This window comes from Hermetia illucens, chromosome 3, assembly GCF_905115235.1.
Source record: "Hermetia illucens chromosome 3, iHerIll2.2.curated.20191125, whole genome shotgun sequence".
Classification (NCBI taxonomy): domain Eukaryota; kingdom Metazoa; phylum Arthropoda; class Insecta; order Diptera; family Stratiomyidae; genus Hermetia; species Hermetia illucens.
The window spans coordinates 151,445,373-151,470,162 of record NC_051851.1 but is presented as its reverse complement, the minus strand read 5'-3'; the positions used below and the strand labels follow the sequence as shown (position 1 = coordinate 151,470,162).

The following is a 24,790-nucleotide window of genomic DNA, read 5'->3' as shown; positions in this document are numbered from 1 at the left end:
AGAGTTTCACGTTACATTTCATAGGAGGGAGGACCATCTGGTCTTGATTCGAATTGAGACTGATGGGAGCAAAAAGTAAGACGAGCTCCTGCTCATCTGCTGCTGGAGTATCAACCCTGTCGGGAAAATTGCGTCCTTAATAAAGTTCACTTCGACGAATAATGGGAACGTCTTCGTTTCCATTGTCTTGACTCCTCCACCAACTATTTTTCCATATCGATTCCTCGGTCCCTTAATATATTTTCCACATATGATACAGACACCCACACAAATCATCCTCGCATGATACATATCCTTCCGCTCTCACTGCAACTCTGTACCACACTTTATGGAGGCAACTTTTCAACTTACTTGTGGCAACAATTTCAAGAAACCAAGGATAAATATCGCCATTACAGTTGATGTGGATGTGCAGAATTGCATCTTGAGAAATGTTATGCAGCATTTACGGTTGTATAGGATCGGAATTAGTACCACGAATGCCGTGCACGACTGGAGGAAGCAGCATCCACAACTTATTACAACGAACACTGGACGTGATGAGGTTCGAACTGTGGAATTCTGGAAAGAGATGTGGAGAGAGGAAAAGATTTATTAGTTTTACTTTTACGGTCTTGGATGATAGTTTCAGTTGGTATTGCAAATTAGGAGATTTTATGTTTGCAGGATAACAATTGGTGTCGGTATAGGTCAGCACCCGAGTGGGTTCCCTTGAGGATGTTCGGTCCTAGTCTTCAAGTCTCCAGTCTGGCGGTACCGGGGCACGGACCGAATCATACTCAGTTTGCTTCCTTTGTTCAGGCCTTTCAGTGATTATTAGGAATTTCATTAAAATAGAAGAACAAGAGTAAACTTCTGAAAAGTTTCCGTCATTCCACTGGAATTCGGGATCAGCGAGGAAGTTCTGTAGTTATGAATTTTCTCTCATTGTCGGTTATTGGTGGTATTCTTGTTTCTACGTATGTAGTTTTGGTCCACCAGACATGCTTTCATTTTGATTCTAAAAGGTTGCTTCCTACGTGATAGCTACTCAGTTGGTTTGGAAGTAGTTAAGTGCTTGTTTCGGGTTCCAGCGGGAGACCAGGCACAGCGAAGTTGGGACGTTTAATATCTATCTGGCAAGAGTTGTCTTTAAGTTTATGAGAGAAGGAAAACTAATAAATGTACTCACCCTTGTTCAACGAGATTCATACTTAGAATAAATGAAAAGTTCTCAGTTGCTCTTTGAGATTCTATTCATTGAATAAACTTCTGATTTTGAGCTTAATGAGGAGACAAGTGATTACCTAAATACTGCAATTTGTAAAGTTACCGAATTATACCGAATTAAGTAGCCCTATTGACTGTGGTAGCGCCGTAATTTAGGGTAGATGTTAGGAAAGAAGTGATAATGAGAAGAAACTTGGAAACAACCGGCAAGTATCTGAAAGCCAAAAGGTCCTACCAAGGAAGGATGCCAAAGGCTCTGTAGACGGTGAAAACAGTCAGACTCTCGAACAAAAGTATCGTCGCTCCTGAGAACGTGTAGAAAAAACAGGGAAGGTAGAAAATCAGTCCCAATGTGAGCCTCGTGTTTGGAATGAGAAGATGCAATCTGGTGATACACCAGTGTAATCTAGGGAGACTAGATAAGGGATCACATGCTGTATCCTAAGAAACACTACTCAAATAATTAGGGTGTATTTATGCGAACTTGGTGGCGCAAGTATCATAAAAAGACACCCTCACATCAGGTCAACCCATAATAGAAAGCGAATGGCTTAGAATGGGTCCGGGTACCTAGAATTTTTTTATGTTTTAACAGTAGGGCGGGTGTGAACTGTTGGACTCCCGCAACAGTACGCCATCAGACTACCAACTAAACACCTCATTGTCATCAGGGAACTAACCTGGAAGCGTCTGATATATTACTTTGGGTTAGCCCTTCAAGTCAGGGAATTCCTTTTGCCAATGGGAGAGGTAAGGAGCTGTTAATTCAGCAAGCTACTTGTCATTCGGTCCCTTCGCCGGTTGAGCTAAATCTTCTTCGTAGCAAGAATAGCCCGAACGTAATACAGAAGACGACTGGATTTGCCAGCGCTCTCTTCAACCATGTTGTCTATAGAGTGCTGCCCAATGTCTCCATAAAGCTGCTGATGAAGCCATCCCATCCTTCACAAGAGAAAAAGGTGTGTTTGTCGTCGTCCGCACTCCATTGCAGGACACACAATCAGCGGATCGTGCCTTTCCAATTTTGTGCAGGTAAGACTGAAAACTTTCATGCCTACTTAAAGGTTGGGTAAGGAAGTAACCAATCTCACCATGTGTTCGGATCAACCATGGATCTGAATTATCGATGAGTTGCCACTCGGTAAGTGTGCGTTGACATTCTTCACGGGTAACTAGATACTACAACAGGTCTCCGACTTAGTAGAAAGTCTTCACCAAGTGCGTTGTAGCACTCAAGAATAGATTGATCGAAATCTACACGGACTTTGAAGGCAAGCAGATTAGACGGCTTTTGGAAGACCGGTAAATTGGAGGTGAGAAACCTTTTCAATTTCTTCGCGGGTTCCCTTATGACTGACGACCAGAGGAATCGCATCCTCTGGTTGCGAGCGCTCCTTAAGGGTACACAGGAGATCCTTTAAGCCCCAGAACAAACGAATTTGGATAAAATAGCCGAAGCCACCATATTCTGTGCAGTACAACCCACACCGGTTGTGTCAGCTTGGGAGATGGAAATAGCCGGGAAATCACCCAACTACAGCTCCGAGGACGGCACACCATTCCGCCTTTTCATTAACGCGGACAACCGAGACACACCTCATCGACACGGCGACTGCTGTCTCAGTCCTGTCGCTACTTAAAAACTCTACGCCGGCCTCAGAGTCCTACACTTTCTACGCAGCCATCGGGACAACTATCAAGACTTTCGGCAGAACTGACAAGGTACTGGACTTCAATCGTCATCGCACAAACAGAGGGTCCCATGATAGGAGCCGACTTTTTGGCTACCCACGGTCTTCTAGTAAATTTCCAGCGTCGGCAACTAATGGAAAGCAAAACTGGGCTCATTACAAAAGGAAGAGTGATGCAAAGCAATCTACCGACGTCTCGATGGTTCCACAAGGCAATCGTTTCCAGCATTTCTTCATCCAGTTCTTGAACTAACAAGACCTGCGCAGCCTAAGGAACGACCAAGCCCGTTATGGCACACATCATAGAAACTACAGGTCAGCCTGTGGCCGCTAAGGCTAAAAGACTCCCCCGGGCAAAGTATCAAGTGGGAAAACAAGAATTCCAGTGGAGGATGGGTCATGGAATCTGCCGACCATCCAGCAGCCCTTGCACATTGTAGAAAAGGCGAACGGCTCTATTCGTCCCTGGGGTGACTACCGCCGGCTCAACGCAGGTACGGTGTGCCCAATATAGCGGACTTCAACGTGAGACTACACGGCAAACATATTTTCTCTAGGCTCGATCTGAAACCAGTTTATTTCCAGATTCCAATAGCAGCTTCTGACATACCCAAAACAGCAATTATAACGCCTTTTGGGTTGTTCCAATTCACTCGAATGTGTTTTAGTCTCTTAAATGCAACACAGACCTTCCAAAGATTCATTGATTCTATTTTCCGAGATCTGCCCTTCGTCTTCGTGTACCTGCATGATTTGCTTATTGCCTCAAAAGCCGACTTGGAGCACGAGCAGCACCTCAGGATAGTCTTCAAGAGACTCTCAGAGCACGGAATCAATCTCAACCTTGCGAAATGTGATCATGGTTAGCTAGAAATCGACTTCCTAGCCTACAAGGTAACATTACAGGGGGTTTTACCACTACCAAGCAATGTATAAGCAATCCAGGAGTACACCCGCCCGGGAACGGAAATGCAGCTACGAAGATTCTTCGGGATGCTGAACTTCTACCGAAGATGCCTTCCACATGCAGCCACTACACAGAAGGCGTAGAACGCATTTCTACACATATCAAAGAAGAACGACGAGTCTCTGATCCTCTAGACCGACTTTGTAGTAGCTGCTTTCGAAAAATGGATATCAGCCCTTAAGAGGACTACACTACTAGGTTATCCAGACTCAGAAGTAGAAATATCATCAGACTGTGACGCTTGAGATCACGGTATGGGAGCTGTACTTCACCAATGATTCAACGGAGCTTGGCAACCGCTTGGGTTCTATTCAAAGCAATTGCTTGAAGGCAGGCAATTTACCATCCGCACAGACCACAAACCTTTCGTGTTCGCTTTCAACCAGAAGATAAACACCGAACAAAGAAGAACCAGGCAATTCATCTGTATTGGCCAGTTCACCACCGACATAAGGTAGCAGAGCGGAATGAACAGCACAGTCGCCGATGCACTCTTCAGGGTGGAAGAAATAAGTCTACCTAGAGATGCAACTAGACTAGGAAGTGCACAGAGAGACGATTCATGCTTACGAGACTTACAGGCTAATCCGAACCTTCGAGTCCATCGGATGGACATCCCAGGAACGGAGACCTCTGTTCTGTGTGAAACAACTTCAAAACCACGGTCCTACCTGCCAGCCGACATCAGAAGAAGCATCTTTGACATCCTTCATGGGTTTTCAATGCTACTTCTCGTCAAACATTAATCACGGTATTGGAGAATGGTCGCGAGCTTGCTAACAAAAGAGGATCCACAAGCACACCTTCGCACTCAGAGGAGCTTTTCCACCAGGTCGTTCTGAGCACGTCCACCTCGACACCATAGCTCCTTTACCTACGTCCGAGGAAAAAAGGTTCTGCCTGACCATGATCGATAGATGCACACATTGGGCAAAAGCTATCTCAGTCAAAGAAACGTAAGCGGAAACTATGGCGAGGCCATTCTATGGCACCTCATGTACCTCACCGCATTATTGCAGTGGCTACCTCGAGAAAAGGGATCGAAACTTCAAAGGCGGATGCGGAAGCTTGGAGGAAGGTAGAACCGCGGAAAGGAAATTATCGGAGGAAGATAAGACCGGAGGTGATTTTCATTTCCAAACGAGGCGAAGGGTCATACGCCGACGTTCTCGAAAAGTGAAGGCAGACCACTTACTCACCAATTTGGGAGCCAACGTCAGCCGCATTAGACGGTCCCAGAAGGGAGATCTTATGTTGGCGCTTAAGAAATCCAAGGATGTAACCGCGGACAAATTCTTAAGCCAAATCGGGAAGACTTTAGGGCAGGAAGCCGATATAAGAGCTAGCAGGCCGGAGATGACTATAATCTGCAAAGATATAGATGAAATCACGACGAAGGAGGAAGTTCGCGAAGCGTTGGAGAAACAGTTCGATCTTGCCGGACTACAAGAGTCAGTGGTGAAAACGCTAAGGAAAGCCTATGGGGAACACAAACCGCCATCATCAGCCTACCAGTGGAGAACGCACTCAAACTGTTAGCAGCAGGGAGAGTGAGAATAGGCTCGGTTATGTGTCGCCTTAGGGAACAGGTGGCGTTAAAACGGTGCTTTAGATGCCTTGGCTTTGGTCACATTGCGAAGGCATGCACTAGTCCAAATGACAGGTCAAAGCAATGCAGGAGATGCGGAGTGGAAGGCCATATCAGCAAGGACTGCGGAGCTGACCCAAATTGTCTATTGTGCAAAGGAAAGGAGGGTGTGGATCATCGGCACATTGCAGGCAGCAGCAGGTGCCCGGAATACAGGAGAGCCCTTAGCACAAATCGCAGATGAGGTTGATACAAATCAACCTCAACCACTGCGAGGCGGCGCAGGATCTACTCGCGCAAACCATCCGCGAGAAAAACATCGATGTGGCCATACTAAGTGAACCATACCGAAACCACGGTGGTAGTGTTTCGGTTAAATACCAAACATGCCAAGCAGCGCTGTGGACTTGTGGAGAACAAGCCTTCGAAGAAATAATGGAGCACCCGGAGGAGGGCGGAGCGAAGGTGAAGGGCACCCACATCTACAGCTGCTATGCTCCACCCAGCGCTACACTCGTCGAGTATGAGCGGATGCTTGCCGCTCTTGTTTTGGATGCAAGAGGACGTTGGCCGATCATAATAGGATAACTAATGAGAGGGGACGTGTTCTCCTCGAAGCTAGACGTGGTACTGGCGAATGTTGAGTCTTCGTACATTTTCCGGGGAAGGGGCCTGGGGTCTATAGTGGACCTGACATACGTGAGTGCCACTTTAGCCAGTAGAATCGCTTGGCATGTCAGTGAGGACTATACTCACAGCGACCACCAGGCAATCTGCATAGAGATCAAGGGCGGATCGAGCTCGAAAAAGAGTTTTCGCAGAATTCCGGATGGTATGCTTGGCTGGACAGTAAAAGCTTTCGAGGGGGACACGTTTTCCACGGTGCTCAAATCCGACATATCCCTGAATGGTACGGCTGGAGAGAAAGCCACTCAGATCACTCGATGGGTGACGGAAGCATGCGATGCTACTATGCCCAGAAGGCGATTGCTCCCCAGTAGGCAACCCAACTACTGGTGGAACAACGAAATCGCAAGTTTGCGAGCCGCATGTTTTCGGGCAAGGAGGCTTTGCCAGAGGCTCAGGGGAAAACCCGGTGGCGACGGTCGAGAGGAGGCACACAAGCAATTGCGTGGCCGCCTAAAGGAAGCCATTCGGAGGAGCAAACAGAACTGCTTTAAACAGCTGTGCGACCATGCCGACATAAACCGTTGGGGCGAGGCGTACAGAGTGGTGATGAAAAGGCTGCGGAAATCACCCCAGGTGACCTGTCCGCGCCTTCTAAAACAGATTGTTACCGCTCTGTTCCCTTACCATGAAAATAGGGGAAGGCAAATTTTTGTCCAGCTAAATGACGACATAATACCGCCTGTAACTATGGAGGAGTTGCGGGAAATATGTGGTAGGTTCGGTGACAACAAGGCCCCAGGTTTGGATGGCATTCTCCACCGAGCTTTGAAACTGGCAGTGAAGACTAGGCCCGACCTTTTCGTCAACACCTTCGAGGCGTACCTAAAAGAAGGAATATACCCTGCCCAGTGGAAAACGGAAAAGTTGGTGTTGCTTCCGAGGCCTGGCAAGCCATCTGGAAACTTATCGTCGTACCGTCCTATCTGCCTGTTGGATACAATGGGGAAGATGATGGAGAGAGTCATCGACAACAGACTCCTGCCCATTGTCGAAGCCAGCAATGGAAGGCCAGTTTGGTTTCCGACGCGCCCACTCTACGGTGGACGCAATTGGCATGGTGGTAAACCTGGCAAAATGTGCACTGATTTCTGGCGGCTGCTCTGCCGTGGTGGCGTTGGATGTGAAAAACGCATTCAACTCGGCCAACTGGAATAGAATTAAACGGGCGTTGGCTGACATAGGTGTCCCCGGATACTTAGGGAGTTTTGTGGAAAATTATCTCTGAGAGAGGACTCTCTGGTACGGGACGGATGAGGGCCCCAAAGAGTACATTGTCACGGCCGGGGTATCACAGGGATCGGTAATTGGTCCCCTGTTATGGAATATCATGTATAATGGGGTACTTGCTCTTCCCGTCCCAGAGGGGACTAGGATTGTCGGCTTTGCTGATGACCTAGCTGTGGTTGTTGCAGCAAAACACCCAGAAGATGTGGAGGTTTACGCAACGGAAACAGTGAGAGCGGTAAAGTCCTGGCTAGAAAAGGCCGGGCTGACCTTGGCGGACGCGAAAACGGAAGCGGTCTTAATAACGAACCGCAGAAAAAATAACACTGTGAAAGTGGAGGTCGGTGGACATATGGTCGTATCAAAGCCGGCTATTAAATACCTGGGGGTAATAATTGACACCAAATTGAGTTTTAGGGAACATCTAGAGTATGCATGCCAAAAGGCAGCCAGTGCCACCACGGCACTTGCAAAAATGTTACCAAATATTGGTGGACCGAAACATTTCCGGAGGTTGGTGCTAGCTGGAGTGGTGCGCTTCATCTTGCTCTACTCGTCGCCTGTGTGGACAGAGGCGCTTGCAAACTCTCAGAGACGGAAGCAGGTGAACTCGGTTTACCGGCGGATGGCTTTGAGGGTTTGCAGTGCTTTTAGAACCAGATCAGATGAGGCAGTATTGTTGGTGGCAGGCATGATCCCGGTTGACATTCTGGTCAAAGAAATGGGTGTCCTGTACCATGCAAGACGTAAGGAGGGGCATGCACAGCGTAGAAATGCGGCAAGGTCAGAGTCGCATGATTTCAGGCAACGCAGATGGGACGAGTCTACGAAAGGTCGGTGGACGCACAGGCTCATTCCCAACATTAGGGTGTGGCTTGAGCGAAAACATGGGGAGACCAACTATCACATTACCCAGTTCCCCACGGGACACGGTGGTTGCTACAGGCAGTATCTATACCGCTTTGAGTTCGATGATTCTCCGAACTATCCCAGATGTGATGGCATACCGGAGGATCCAGAGCATTTGATGTTTTACTGCCCACGATTTGCGATGGAGAGAAGGAGCTTAAAGCAGGTGCTGGACAGGAGCGTGACCCCGGAGAGCTTGGTTACTGAGATGCTGGAGTCCGAGGAAAAGTGGCTTGCGGTTGGCTCCGGAATCATCTAAATGTAGGAGGAGTTGCTGAAGGAACAAAGAAGGAGGAAAGCCGCAAATAGGAGAAGGATGCGGAGTAATACCCTAATGGTGGTCCCGCGGGGCTGCGGCTGGAGAGACCGAGGGTGGTTTTTAGTGGGTGTGAATCCCACACGCCCCCGCTGTAGTTCCGGCGTTCGGGCGGCGGAGCTGCAGGGGACGTGTCTTTCTAAGATTTTCCACCTCCGTGTACGCACAAAAAAAAAAGATATACTAGGCCAAAGCAAGCATTCAGAACCTTCTACTATCTGATTCCCATCAGTTGCTTGCTTTCACTGTCTCCGTAACCACTTGCTGGTTGAAACCAATAGCAGGAAAGTCGATCGCTATTCAGTCTTTTGTGGAGCATGTGGTAACCATGCCATCCTCTCGTTATTATTCAAAATGTTCGCCCCTATTTCATGCTTTAGTTTCATTAACATCTTATTTTGCGCTCAACTGTCTACAGTAGGAGGACAAGCACGGAGATAAACACAAAAAGGCATAACGAACTGTCAATCCGACAAATGGGGGATGAAAAACTCCTTGCTAAGCATAAAGATATAATTACGTTTAAAGATAGACTCCAGCCAAAAATTCATTCTTACTTTGACCCAGGGATCCCTCAAAATAGGGCTGTTTTCTAAATCCCTCCAAATAGGACTGTTTTCTAGTGACGTAAATCTGTGATATAACATCTTATAGGTAACCTTAAATTATGACAAACTACCAAAGATCTAGATCTTTCATAGACCAATAGAAGGGATGCAAAGGGTTGGTACAATTACACGAGCATCTGCCAGCAGGAGCTGGAAGCAGCTCTTCCAATACTTACCAGCCCAGCATATGTTACACAAATGTTAATTTCAGATCAAAGGAGCACTTAATTGCTATAATATTCTCACCCCCAAAAAATATCCAAATACTCACATTATTATTTTTCCGTGCCAACAATACGACAAAAGTACCCGATAACGGGCAGATACATCGGGTAATATTCTCCATTAAATTCTTGGTGATGCAGCTGTCCGTTTGCCAGATTGTGTCCTCTGTTGATTTTAAATCATGGCTGAAAGAGCAAAAGGTAAAAGTTCCGATGGTCAATTAAACTTTAAACGGTTTAACCACAGAAATTGCATGCATAAAAGTTTCAATTCTCAATTGAATTTTTTCGTCCCTGCAAGGGATGGCAGCACATGTGGGAAATTTCATTACCCGCATATCGGGAACCAGTCCGTGTCCATAAGTGGTTTATTATTTTCGTGTTGGAATATGATTTCAATATGGCCCACGTCCAGGGGTAGATTCAATAATCGAGGATATGAGTCGTTGCTGTGGTTTGATTGAAAGAGATGCGACGCAATTATCCGCGATGCTGGTATGTAATCGATGTCGTCACCGTCACTGCAATAAAATAATTAAAAGTGATAGTGATGATATCGTTTCAGGGGGTGAATTTTTAAGTGACGGGAATGGGGTTTTAATTTCGTTGTCGTTCGTCAAGTTGGTGTCAGATGGTAGTGGTCATAAATCAATTTAAACAGCCACAAAGCGGTATATCAGTTAGGGGTTGAAAATTATTTCAAACAATTTAAATTTAAATTGGATATAATAGACGGAAATCCGTGGTAATCAGTCGAGAGGACGAAAAGAGTTTATTTATTTAATTTAAGGGACAATGTTCGAGAAACGCTTCAAAAACAATGTCTGAAAAACGCGTTCTTAGGAAATACTGGGACCGGAATTCTTTCGACACTCAACCAAACTCACTGTTGGGTGAGAACGAAATGATATCAACAACAAAACGAAAGTTTAATTTTGATTAATTTTATTGCCCGCACAAAGCAGGATGAGAAGAAAGAAAACGAAAACGAAACGAAAAAGAGAAAACAGTAAACAGCGAATTGCGCCTCAAAAATGATATGATAGACGTCAAGCGGAGATGTAGAAAGAAAATCGCTGTAAAATGTCCAGGTGAATTGCCGCTTGAGATCCATTTTGACTTTGATGAGAAGCGGGAGATTTGAACAGACAACAAACAGAGTAACCTCCAATTACTTATTGTTCTCAGGAGGAGGAGAAAGTAATGATCTTATCCTATGCTTAAAACTACTTAAAGTAGAGAAGTTAAAAGGACCAAGTTGTTGTGCGTTGTAATTTCGGCAAAGCCTAGGAATCGGGGAATGAAGTAGAATTCGAGCTTTGCAAATGTCTGTGCTACGCGTGTTATGAAGCGCAGGACTGCAGGTGATGTTACCAGCGGCGGAGCAGTCCATCAGACCCGAGGAAAATTTAAAAAATGTGCATAGATCCAGATAGGATGCTGTTGTAAGAAGAAAAGGTTCAGAAAGCAAAGGCGGGAGGGGTAGTCCACACGAGGGAAGCTTTTTTTAAAGAGGAGGGAACGGGTGAATTTACTACACAATCAGAGTTACGGGAGGGTGACCAAATCACCGAGCAGTACTCGAGGGTATTCCTCACGAGTGAGTTGAAGAGAGTTAAGGACGGTGGGATGGAGTCAAAATCAGAGAAGGAGCGAAGTATAAAGCCTGACAATTTTGCTGCTTGATTCGTGACTTCGAGGCAACGGGTGTCAAAGCGGAACTTTTGGTCGAAAGTGACTCCGAGGTCTTGAGTGGAATTTAAGCAGGATAAGGAATGTTCGTTAAGAGAGTAGGAGAGAGAAGTGGGTGAGGATTTTAGGGAGTAGCAAATAGAGTGATATTTTCTGACGTTTAGCACTAAACCCTTAGTCGAGCATCAACGAACCAGAGTGTCTAGGTTAGATTAAAGGGAAACACAGTTCATAAGCGACGATATAGCGGGAAACTGCTTAAGGTCGTCTGCATAGAGCAAACAGGGACAAGTAAGGAGGGGGAGGAAGGTCGTTAATTAAAAAATAAAAACAACAAAGGACTCAAAATAGATCCCTGTGAGATGCCAGAGGAGGGGGAGAAGGAGCGAGCAGTACAGCCGTCAAAAGAGACGCGGCAGAATCGGTTGGAAAGGTAAGAGGCAAGCCATAAAACAAGTGGTATGGAAACGTTTAGAGATGAGAGTTTGGATAGAAGTATCTTGCAGTTTACAGTATCGAAGGCATTTAGTGACAAAGTTGGTAAAGTCAAGTAGGTTGGAGGCAGTGGACCTACGCTTAACGAAACCGTGTTGCTCGTTCACTATGTGGTGGCCAAAGTGGGCTGACAATCAGTCGCTGACATATCTTTTCTGGATTTTGGAACAAGAGGAGAGGAAGGAAATGGGACGGTAATTCTCGGCAAGCGTACGATCGCCACTTTTGTGTATGGGGATGATGAGAGCCACTTTCTACAAGCCGGGAATCTGATTCTCTTAGAGGCTTTTATTGAAAATAAGAGATAGGGGAAGGGAGATGGACTTACCAGTTTTGAGCAAAAAGAGGTTTGGAGGACCATCGTAGCCGGGTCCAATGAGGTACTCGACAAGGATAGGAGTAAGAAGAGGAATGATAGGCGATGCGGGGAAGTCTACATCCACTAGGAGGTATTCGGAGGAAGGCGGGGGAACATAGACCGAGGAAAAGCAGTGGCAGAGTAAATTACAAGATTATTGGTGGGAGTGATCAGGGAGGTTTCACAACATTTGGTTGGGCAGCTATATAAGGACTGCTAGAAGATTTCTCTGCCAACACTAGCAGCGGTTCTGGCTAGTGTACTTTCAGGGCATTGAAAGTATTATCGATCCTGGGAGTAACAAATAGCTTCTCCGCAAATAAATCTTTGAGCCAAGATGGCATAATGTTGCTCGGAGAGATTTATTGGAGCTGTATTTCGATCAAGCATGTACCATAGTCCTGGAAGTGCGGGCGCATTGTTTTCATATCAAAAGCGAACAGGCATGGCCACCAAAACTGTGAAAGATTTTTGGACGATCGGCCCTTTGAAGAACGATCATGGAGAGGTCGTCTCTTTCTCAATTTCAATGCTTTTAACTCATTGGCAAATCAACTGTGATTGAAGTAGTTAGTATGATTGAACGCATAAAAACCAGGGAGTTACACATACTTTAAAAGCTGGCCTGCATGAGAACATCCCCAGAGGTATCCCTGCTGGTCCTGTTGTGATTGACTCCTATCGTGATCTACAGAAGGTTCACAAGTAACAGCGGGGCGTGGAGGTACCTAAATCCAAGAAGGATTGATATTTGGTCTAAGCGGTATGACACGAGGTTTTAATTTGATAAGAAGTATGAAAGACTTTGGAGTAACAGGACAAACTGGGAGGGGGTGGCAATGACGTACGGCTTAAAGGAGCAACTGATTACATGTTACAATGACGAATCCTTGCAGCAGAGGTCCAAGAACTTATTCTAAGCGACAGCTAATCGGTTATTTAGACAGTAAAGCCTTACCAGGTGGATTCGAAACTGGTATGGAAATGCCTTCACAGACTGAACATGTTCGGCCCGCCCAATAAGGTCTGGACATTCCGTGTTCCAAACCACATTGGGCTAGAAGGCAATGAGGCAGCGGACCAGCTGGCCACTAAAGGGACATAGATGCCACTATATGGATCAGAGCTATTTTGTGGACTCGGAAATGTTTTCATGGCGATTATACAGAAAAGCCAAAAGGAGCGGCTGAGAGAACTGTACTGGATGAACGTACCTGAAGAAGAAAGCAGAAACGAGCTGAAGGACGAGTAACTAAAGACAAGCCAACCCCGAAAAGTAGGGGGGGGGACTAAAATAAATAGGATCCAAACAATTTTAAATGCCGTGCTAATGGTACTCTACAGTCCTGCTTGATAGATACTTCATGCTACTCTTTCCCCTCATGCCTTAGATTTTTATGATAAATTCGCAGCGTCCTGTAGCTCTGCGAACATAGTAGCATCTAAGACGAACTACCTCGGGAATTCCATGCATTCTCAAGGGGCTGCGTCACCGGCGATTCGAGGTTTTAGAGAAATTGTACAGTGGGATTTCCAATCAGGGTAGGGTGATTGCAGGGAGATAACATTGTTTTGTGTAAAACAAAACCTTATTAAAATCGGTTTATTATCTGTCTTTTTTTTTAGGAGGTGGAAATTCTCAAAAGACACTGGCTTGGACACGCCAGCGTGTGAAATTCTTATCCACTAAAACGAACCCGACTCCTCCCAAGCCCCGTGGAACCACCGTACGGTGTTACATCACGAGTCAGCTCATTTTAGCTTAGTCTCCTTTCGTCTCTACGCGGCGTACGTAACCGCGCTTTTCTAGTCTTCTCTGCCTGTCGCAGTTTGCTCTGGATAGATATGACCATGGAGTTGATCACATCCCAGTCTTCCTGACATGCTAACGGTTTTCGCACCCGCTTCTCTGGTACGAACACCTCCTTCACCACAAACCTTGGATAGTAGAAGAATATATGCTCTGGGTCCTCTGGGATTCCATCGCAGTTTGGACAATTGGGTGAGGTATCTAGTTTAAGCCTGAACAGGTAGTGGCGATATCATCCATACCTCGTGAGAAACTGAGTAAGATTATAATTAATTTCACCGTGCCGTTTCTCCAACCACTCCTTGATGCCAGGGATGAGCGTGTGTGTCCACCGACCCTTTCTCGAGCGTTCCCAACGCTCTTGCCATCTATTTACAGATCTCTCCCTTTCGGCGTGCTTCGTCTGCGATAAAGGAGAGATAGACTTCGCATTATATACATGCGTCATCTCATCTGCCAAGATGTCAATGGGTATCGTTCTAGAAATGACGAATGCTGCATCATCTGAGACAGTCCTGAATGCCAAGCACACCCTTAGGGCTGTTCTTCTGTAGACTGAACTCAGTTTGTTAGCGTTAAATGCAACCTGCAATGCCTTTTCCCAAACTGGAGCTGCATAGAGCAGGATCGAACTCACTACCCTAGCTATAAGCAACCTGGAAGCATGCCGTGGCCCTCTTACGTTCATCATCATCCTTGCCAGGGCCACACTTGCAGTGGATGCTTTGTCATAATCATACTGCATGTGTTGCTTATAGCTAAGCTTCCCGTCTATCATCTTCCAAGAATTTGGCAGGCTTAGAAGTGATGATATGATTCCCAATTTGAATACGGGTGAAATTTCTTTTACGGCGCTTTGTGATGAGGATCGCTTCCGTTTTTCCCTCCGCAAGTGTCAGTCCAGAACTCTCTAGTCAACCCCCAACAGCACTGATCGCTTCGCATGAGTATAACTCTTCGAGGTGCTTTGCGACCACTATCAGCGCTATATCGTCGTACATGATGTTCCACAGCAGTGGGCCCAGTACAGAGCCCTGTGGGACACCCCAACGTACTTCTGGAGTCCGTCATCGTTCTCATACCAAAGCCTCCGTTCTTGCAGGATAAGCGGGAATAGCAATCTTCTCCAGAGATTTCCGTATTAATTTCAAATTGGCCGAATTGAATGCATTTCTCACATCCAGGGTCACTAGTATGCAATATTTGCTAGTTCTGCCTTTTCCGTGGATTGTATCTTCGGCCAAGCCAGTAACCACTTTGATTGCATCAATGGTTGATCTGGCTTTCCGGAATCCATACTGCCGATCTGAGAGACCTCCCTGGCTCTCAACAACTGGGAGGAATCTAATTTAGATTACTCGCTCTAGCATTTTGCCCACAGTGTCCAAAAGGCAAATAGGCCTGTGGGAGGTTAGCTCCCCTGGGGGCTTGCCAGCCTTAGGCAGTAGCACCAACTTCTGTCGTTTCCATGATGCAGGAAATATCCCCTCGGACATGCACGCCTCGAACAACTCAGCGAACATATTCGATCTGAATTTCACAGCAAGCTCGGAACGCCATCCAGACCCGGAGCTCTGTTATCTTCTATCCACAGATCTCCAGCAGTTCGTCACTGGTGACTGGCGGTATTGTCGTGTTGTTCAGAGGTCGTTGGAAGTTGTCTATGCCCTCCTCTTGCTGGGGGCACGTGATCTGCGGAGATGATCGATCTCTGAATCGCCCCATCATGATTCTTTAGGCGCTCCCCCACAGATTTACGTCCGCTTCCGAACAGAGCTCCTTAAAGCTTTCCCTTTTGCTCCGTTGGATGACGAGCTTCAAGATTTTGCGGGCTTCCTTATAGGCGCGCTCTTTTTGCCCTTGGTCGATTCTGCCTACCGATCTCTGAGCCGTTCTTCTGCTTCAGTGACAGGCTGGTCGAAGGCTGGCCAGTTCAGTATTCCATCAGTAGTTTGGTCTTCTACTGGGGAATGAGCACCTCCTAGGCATGGACGCATCACACGCTTTTGCGATGCATTGGGTCACATGGGCAGCTCTTCCGGTAGAGGCGCCTGCTTTGTTAGGTTGGTCTAACTACACTTCTATGAAGGCCTGCTCATCCAGAGCTTTAGCGGACCAGCGTGACATCTTTCTCGGTTTCGGTTATGATGGTCTTCTGCCCGGTGACTCCACCCACAGTCCAAAGAAGATTGCTGGTGATCGCTGTGGATGTAGTCCTTGCTCCTTTTACTGACTCCTTCGCCTTTTTCAATCACTGAGCTCCCATGGACTTTCTACTTTGCCGTCTTTGGTATTGAAGGCGATCTTAAAATTGATGAGCTTCTCCTGAATGGATCTATTTACTGCTGCTGGAGTACCTATTGATCAAATCCGATGGGTGTCGAAATCTCCTTTTGGCCCATTATTCTTTGCCTTTGCAATTGCTGTTCTTGGCAGAGTTGTGCTTCGTTTGAACACCTCCTTCTCCAAATCTAAAACACTTGTAGTATTAAATGCAACGGTGGCCAAGTTGTCCACCACCGAGGCATTGCGGTCGAGGGATATCGACGGCCGGGAGCCCGCTTGCTCATTCGCAAAAGCCGCCGGTACTGGGGTTCCGAGCCCCTGCACCGTAACTTTACTCCTTCTGAATTCGTCCATCTTGGTTTTGTTTTCTGGGTGTCCTTCCCATAGCCATTTTGGTCCGCGCACCAGAGATGGGCAAACACTAGCCCATGCACAGTCAGAAAGGAAAAGTGCATGAACACATATTTACACATCAATAGGTATGTTCTAATCCGCCAGCTGGGCTCGCGCTTGATGGGAGATCAGGGAACTCTTCACAGGACTGTCAGTTTTTCCGTCACACGCATTTTTCTCGGAGACGGTTGTAGCAAGAGACACCAAATTTGGTAGAAAGGTGGGAACTATGGACGCTCACAGTTGAGTTACATCCTTTTACGTTGAATTTAAAGGGGAGGGGTCTCCATACATGCAAAAGTGGGATGTAATTTTCTTTTTCATCAAATATGGTCATGCGGGGTATCAAATGAAAGGCCCCGATTACTACTTTTTGAAGCCGGTCTTAGTTTTGACATTTGTTGGAAAGGTGGGGAGTGCGGGGAGTCGAAAGTGGTCATTCTCAGAAACTACCCAACCGAAAAATCTGAAAAAAATCGGAAGGCTGCCATTATGTGGAGTAAAGATAGTCTGTAGAGTTAGACTCCGGGGAAAAGATTCACCTCAGAGAGGAGGTTAAATGGGGCAATGTTATGGATAAATTTACTAACCTTCCACGGGCGAAGTATCTTCTTGGGAGAAAGTTAGTCAAGTTTTTGTATGCAATCACCGAAGCGTGCACGGTGGTGTTTGACGATAAGATGTTCAGCATTTGACTTGATGCGCCGATTTTTACGTTCACCACATCCGAGAACATGTCATGGCTGAAAAAGAAAATTAATTTAGCGTGACTCCTGTTTTAAAATTAGCGCTGAGAACTTAAGGAGTAATGCCACCTTGCCACTATCTTGTAGTGCACTAAAGTAAGTAATAAGAAAACGGTCCCAAAAGGTGTCGAGGTAATATTACCCTATTAAGGGAACTACATCCCCCTTTGCTCTGATTGCCAATAAAAAGAACCTTCATCCTTACCTATAAATTTCCATATTAAATGGTAGATTTTTCACTGTAGACTTAAATATTCTAAACGAACTAATTTGATCCAGCGGCATAGTGACCGGCGAAACGAAGGAGTTGGTTTCGTCATGAGATGTGCGGGGTTGAACTTTATTACTACTCGCATCCCTCGGTGCTGTCGGCTGGGATCCTGGAGATAAACCCGGCTGGGACTGTGATGAGGAAGAGGAAGACATGGCTGACGATTCGGACATGGTGGACGTTGCTAATTGTGACGCAGAGATAGTTTCATAACTGAATGCGGCAGCTTGCGTCGATAGTTGGAACTTTTTCACTTGCTGCAAGAGATATGAAAGCAAATATGGTTGTGTAAGGACCAGCAGTGCTGAGAGCAGAGTAAATGTTGTATTTGCTAGAAATAAGTTTATTTTAAGTTTTATTTCGCATCTGTGAAATTGCACAGGGTTCCATGGAGGAAGGGGCACTCCACTCCATTGTTACAACTCGGGCCAGACTTTAAGAATTTGCTCTGCCAATTCTCACTTTAAAGGATGAATTGCTTCCACTTTTGGACCCGAATAAAATCCTATCATGCAAAGCTTCTTTCAGTTTTCCAGAGAAATCTTCTATTCTACGAAATATTCTTGAATTTTACGTTGAAACAGATTTTAGGGTTTATTGTCTGCTGAGAAATTTCTGAAGGCAGCATCGTGGAATAATTGGCTTGGAGTTGACTGACTCCGATTGCTCACAGGATGTCCTTGTCATCGCTTACATCGCATTCCTTATCATGGCATGATGATAATATTTCCTTTCGATGTTTAGCTGAGTTGAAGGTTTTGCCACAGAATTTGCCAACCGAAATGCCGAAAATTACCAGAAGGATTAATTAAGTTCGTTACATTGAAAATATTAGATTTTCTGGAAGTAATGTTACCTGGGAAATGCCGGTCTATAAGAAAGTCGTTATACAAGAAAGGGCAATTACTAGGGGAATACCATAGTTGAAGGTGTGAAATTGTACTTTGGGTTTTGAGAGGAATAAATGGTGCCTGTATAGTCACTGTTTATGTCTATTATCCTTTTTTGTAGAGGAAGAAAGCATTGAAAACCAGAATTGAGGGCTATAGCCAATTAAAGCCACCCTACACTCAGAATTGTTACCTCTCTGTCATTCTTTCGTAGCTTCTCTTGAATGCAGCCTATTGCATTCCATACGTTTGGTTATTGTGGGAATTGGGTTACAAACTGGTAACCTGAAAAATCGGGGCTCTACGGAAACCCTGTTCACTTAAGGCCGAGCAGATGGACCGCATAGTAAGGGCATTATTCCTTGCGCAACCCCCTCTGGGATGGTGACGTGATGAGCACAGAGGATCCGCTTTTCTCTATAAAAGAGTTGGAATAGGCAGTCCTCTCTATGAAAAGCAAGAAGGCGCCAGCATTCGTCAGCAGAGGTATACAAATTAGTACTCCAACTGCTACTCGGCGCATTCGGTGAGGCTTACACTGATCCACAAAGGGAAAGGCGACTCTGAGTTGCCTTCTTTATATCGCCCACTATGTATGCTTGGCACTGCTGGAAAAGTGCTCAAACAGCCCATCAGAAGTAGACTCGCTGAAGCGATACGTACTGCTGGAGATTTATCTCCCCGGCAGGTTGGCTTTAGAGCAGGGAGATCCATAGTTGATGCTGTCATGCAAGTTGTGGATGCCGTTCGATGAGCGGAAGCACATAGCTGCCGCACTCGACGGGTGGTGCTCCTTGTAACGCTTGACGTCGGAAACGCCTTTAATTCCGTAAGTTGGAAAGACATTCTAGGCACACTAGACAATACTTTTCACGTGCCGAACTATCTCTTACGGATATTGAGGGACTATCTGAGGAAATGCTCCCTGCTCTATGAAACACTAGAGGCTAAGAGGAGGATGGAGCTCACGTCGGGGGTAGCACAGGGATCCAACCTAGAGCCTGATCTTTGGAACGCTTCCTATGATAGTCTACTTAAACTCGACATGCCAGAAGAGTCGCGGTTGGTCGGCTATCCTGGATGCACTGTCGAACAGGCGCAAAGCAGACTTGGCATATTGGTGCAACGTGTAGGAGGATGCATGGCTACTCATGGTTTCAATCTTGCACTGAAAAAAGCGAAGTCTCCTGATGAGTTTAATGCAGTCTGTCCTGCTCTACGGCGCAGAGGTATGGGCTGACGCTCTTGGCAAGGAGGTATATCGTAAACGTTTCTCGCAAGTATAGAGACGGGAAGCTTTGCGGGTGGCGTCTGCCTACCTCACTGTCTCTGAACCGGCCGTGATTGTGATCGCGTGAGTGATCCCCGTTGCCATTCTTGCTAAAGTGTGTCAAGCCATATACAAACGCACGAGAGATGAGTCAAGGGAGGTTGTTATTCGTAAAGAACGGCAATGCTACGTAGGAGAGTGGCAACTCGGTTGGCAAAATGAAACTAGAGGCAGATGGACTGCGCGGCTCATTGGCAACTTAGGTGCGTGGCTGAATCGGAAGCATGGTGAGATTGACTATTTTTTTATCCAGTTTTTAAGTGGGCATGGAGGTTTTCAGTCTTACCTGCACAAGATTGGAAAGACACGATCTCCGGATTTTGTGTTTTGCAATAGAGTTGTGGACGACGCCCACCACACTTTTTTTTCTTGTAGAAGGTAGGATGGGACTCGTCAGTACCTCTATTTAAGTAAAGGAGATCTCTTTCCAGACTGCATTGTCGAGGAGATGCTGAGGAGTACTGATAGGTGGAGCCGTAGTGCCGATTACGTTCGGGTCCTCCTCGTTGCTAATAAGATAGAGCTCGACCGGTGGAGGAGGCGCATGGCAAAGGGTTCTTCGAACTTACGCTTCTCTTCTCCTTCCTCCCGTTAGTGAAAGGAATTCCCTGGTTTGAAGGCTCAGCAAGGCGGAAGAGTTCGGGAACTAGCCTGAAGTAATGTAACAAACGGTTTGAGGTTTGCTCTCGGACGATGGAGAGGCGTTTCGTTAGTAGTCCGACTTCGTGCCAAACCGGGAGTCCAACACTGTGTGCCTAAATGCACTCCGCGACTTTACATTTATTTGGAGCTATCTTGCTGATCGGATGGCAGATATATTGAGTAACCTGCCTTAGAATTTCAATGATCATTGTTCTGCCATCAAAAATGCTCTTTTCTCGGGTACTACACAGTTAGTCGACTACGTTCTCAAGGGGCGCCGTAAGATTTGGCTGACTCCAAAATCGTGGAAGCGGATCGATAAATGGAAGGGGTTGAAAGTCCTAGTCATCGCTGCGAGCGATGGCGGGCGTGTTGCGCTCCGATTCCGGTGCGAGGAAAATCCCGAGAAGTTCAGCCTAGTATACGCCGTGAAAAGATAGAAATTGCTATTGCACTAGTTAGGGAAGCGGAAGATGTTCCAGAACGCGATAATTTCAGAAGTGTATATCGCATTACTAGAAAGATTCGACGTGGACGCAAATCTTTCGATGTCCTGTGAAAGACGTCAACGGTTGACTGACTGATATCCACGATAATTGACTGAACTGAAGAGGTGGAAGGGATACTTCACCATAGTTCTTAGCGGTATCACATCCGGTGAGCATGCGGATATCGACCAAGCAGAGGAGAAATCACTTCAATGCATTCAATCGGAGTAAAGCCGCTGGGCTTGACAGAGTTATTTGTCGCTGCACCTGCAGTTACTGCAGATCTGCTTCTGATATTCATACGGGAATCTTGGGAATTGCGTTCCCAGAACGAAACAGGCAACCCGTTTCGAGTTCAATAATTGCCTGTGACAATTGAGGGACCAGCTGCAAAGTTATTAGCTAAAATATTTCTAGAACGCATTAAAGAACATCTCGAAAGCTTGATAGAGAGAGAGCAGACTGATTTCCGCTCCGGCTCTTTCTGCACTGACTACATCATTGCCCTACGGATCATTTTGAAATATTGCTCAGAGTTTAGATCTTTATTGCATCTGCTCTTCACCGAGAGAGCTTTCGACGGTGTGAACAAGGAGTGCAACTGGAGTAGCCCACGTAGGAGGGGCATTCCGATTGACATATGGTGCCGCAAAATGTCACGTGCTTCACCGAGGTAGAATGTCAGAGGATTTTGAAGTCGCAGCGGAGTTTGCCAGAGTTGTATCCTGCCTTTTTGTTATCGGTGTCGTTCTCCATGCTGCCTTGTCCAAAGGACGTGCAGGGATTCAATGGATGATGACATCTTTCTTCAAACACCTCGATTACGTTTATGACATCTGCTCGGTCTCCTATCGAGTCATGCGCCTTGGCGAAATGGCTCTGGATTTGGAAAGAGAGATAGAGATGGAGTGAAGACAAACACCGAGAAAACCGTGGTTCTCAGTCTGACGCGTCATCATGCATTAATGGGCAGAGCATCGAAGACGTCGATCAATTTGCATATCTAGGAAACGTGGTTCCTGCAGATGGCGACACCGAGATCTGCTTTCGCTGCCCTGTCTAAAATCTGGAAATGCAGTTATCTCAACATAAAGATCATGTTAAGACTGTTCTGTGCTAGTGTTTTTTTCGGTGTTATTATATGGGAGTAGCATATGGAAAGTGAACCCCATTGTTACTCAAAGGCTCTGATCATTCCTGAATAATTCTTTGCGTCCTATCATCGAAGTGCGCTGGTCTGACCCTATTTCAAAAATTGGTCGGTGTACAGGTTTGACACTCGTACACACTTTGATTGGAAGGCGGAATGGGCAGTGGATAGGTCGCACATTAAGGAGGAGCGACAAATGCATTGCTGGCTACGCCATGCAGTAGACTAAACTCTCTCCAGATGGCCAAGGAGTTTCCTATCTCCGAAGTAATGTCTAATGATTTCTTGAATACACGTCAGCACATGATGCTCATGGGTATCTAAATTCAACGGCCTAGTATCTCAGTAGAGGAGAACCTTGGCTGCAAATGTTACAAGCATATCGGAGGTAGTAGAACTGGTTCCATCGGCGGACCCCTTCAGAAGAAGCTCAACTATTGGTATATCTCCAGCATTATGGGTAGAAGTTTTCGCGATTGAAAGTGCTACCCCTGTTATGGAGAGCGTAGCGGGAGGATACCGAAAGGAGGAGACTATAACGTCTAACTACCAGAGTGAGTTCTATGCAGCTATCAATAGGGGGTCGTATTTATCGCCTAGGCCAAGGATGAAAAACGAGTGAAGGCGTCATGCGAAAAAGTAAACCAGGGAATACAAGTGAAGCCAATTAATAACACAGGAGCGGAGAAACAATCGTAGAAGCTTTAAGAATGGTTGATCAAATCACTACGGCAAAAAAACCTCAAGAAAAAGAGGGCTCAACTTCCACGAAAGTGGAGCAGCTGAGAAGGGTGGCTGATGCTGCCGAAGCAATACCAGAAATAGTGAGTGGACTTCATAAGGGGGATATCGAAACCTGAAGCAGGGTGGCACTTCGGAAAAAGAGATCAAACGAGGGTACGACCAGAGATTATCATCATCTCCAAACGAGGGAAAGCTGGAAGAGCGGAATGCTAATATTCATGAAGGCAGGCCCAGAACTCACCAATTTGGGAGATAATGTTAACCGAATTAGACGTTCCCAGAAAGGAGGTTCAGCTCAAGAAATTCAGGGATGTAACAGCAAACAAATTCTTGAGCCAAATTGAAAGTCCCTATGGCAGGAAGCCGTTTTAGAGGCTAGCAGGTGTTTTAAATAACTTGGTTTGGTCCTAGGTCGAAGGCATTTACCAGAGCGGTTGATACCTCTATGCAATGCAGGAGATTTGATAGAATGACTATATTAGCAAGGACTGTGGAGCTGACCCTAATAGCTGACTGTGTAAAGAGAAGGAGGATGTGGACTGCCGGCACGTTGCTGGTAGCAGCGGGTGCCCGGAATACAGAAGAGCGCTGAATGCGAATTTCAGATGAGATTCATACAAATTCATCCCAACCACTGCCAGGCGGCGTAGGACTTTCTCTCGTATAACATCCGCAAGAAAGATATCGACGTGGTCATAATTGATGAGCCAAGATGGTGATACTTGAGTCAAGGATCAAACGGTCCAAACGTCACTATAGGCCTACGTATAACAAACCTTCCAGGAACGAATATTGGGCCATTTTACACTTTCAGATGAAGAGGCCTGGGATCTATATTGAACTTGACATACGTGAGCACCGTTTTGATAAGGAGCGTTTCTTGGTATGTTAGTCAGGACTACACTCACCTTGACTACCAGGCGATCGGCAGGGAGGTGTTTTGCAAACAAAACCTTAAAAAGGTAGGATTCCCCGCCAAAAAAAAATGGACAATGCTGAAGTAAAAGGAGCCAACAACCAAAGGGATCCGAGCCCAAGTTGGACTTTGGTTAAACCAAGGAAGGAGCGGGGTAAAGCAGGAAAAATGATCACAAAACATAACCGTGAAGAAGCGGTGATAATAACAGCAAAAGAGGGTATGTCCTATGCTGATATTTTACGAAGGGTTAAGGCTGATCCTACGCTGAAGGAGCTTAGCGACAATGTAACACAAATAAGGCGAATACGAAAAGGAGGATTGCTGTTCGAACTATCGAACGAAAAGAAGGACCACGCTGACCTACAAAGGAATATAGAGGCTTCACTGGGCAAGTAAGTGACCGTCCACGTAAGTCGGCTAATGGTAGCGATAGAATGTAAAGATCTTGACGAGGTCACTACCAAGGAGGAAATTTGTGCAGCGCTCAAACACCAACTGAAACTGGAGGACGTGCAGAAAACGGACATCAAGAGCCTAAGGAGAGCGTACGGTGGAACGCAGACAGCGACCCTAACTATGTGTATGACCCCAGCTATAAAAGCACTGTCTGCGGGTAAAATCCGCATCGGTTGGGCCGTGTGTAGGCTACGTGAGCAATTTCCACGAAAAAAGTGTTTTAAATGCCTCGGATTCGGTCATATCGCGAAGGATTGCACTAGCACCATTGATAGATCTAAACTGTGTCGAAGATGTGGAGAGGAAATTCATTTGGCGAAGGACAGCAGTGAAAACTCTCATCGCCTTCTATGCAGGGAAACCAAAAATCACGATTGTAACGACATAACGGGTAGCACCAGGATAGCTTTAAGTACCCTACGTAAATGAGAGTCATTCAGCTGAATCTAAATCACTACCAAGCCTCCCAGGACCTGCTAGCACAGAAAGTATATGAAGAGGAAATCAATGTTGTTATTGTCTGCGAGCAATACAGAAGCCTTCATCACGGCGTCTGGGAAGCAGATACAGGTGGAATGGTTGCGGTGTGAGCTTGCGGCAATCGAGCCTTACACTAAGCAATGAAGCATCGCGAACACGATTTTCTAAGGGTTAAGATCGATGACCTCTACATATACAGCTGTTATGCCGCCCC

At 46.2% G+C, this 24,790-nt stretch overlaps 1 protein-coding gene across 1 annotated transcript in view; it reads right to left on the bottom strand.

Moving 5' to 3' along the window:
• The window catches only part of LOC119651725, a 613,458-nt gene that overhangs the window by 10,870 nt on the left and 577,798 nt on the right, over nt 1-24,790 (bottom strand). The window contains exons 16-20 of the mRNA XM_038055449.1: nt 17,412-17,734; nt 17,051-17,203; nt 9,759-9,947; nt 9,474-9,612; nt 352-561 (exon numbers count right to left, since the gene is read on the bottom strand). Of these exons, the coding sequence (XP_037911377.1) occupies nt 352-561; nt 9,474-9,612; nt 9,759-9,947; nt 17,051-17,203; nt 17,412-17,734 (1,014 nt within the window). The remainder of the gene's footprint in view (nt 1-351; nt 562-9,473; nt 9,613-9,758; nt 9,948-17,050; nt 17,204-17,411; nt 17,735-24,790) is intronic.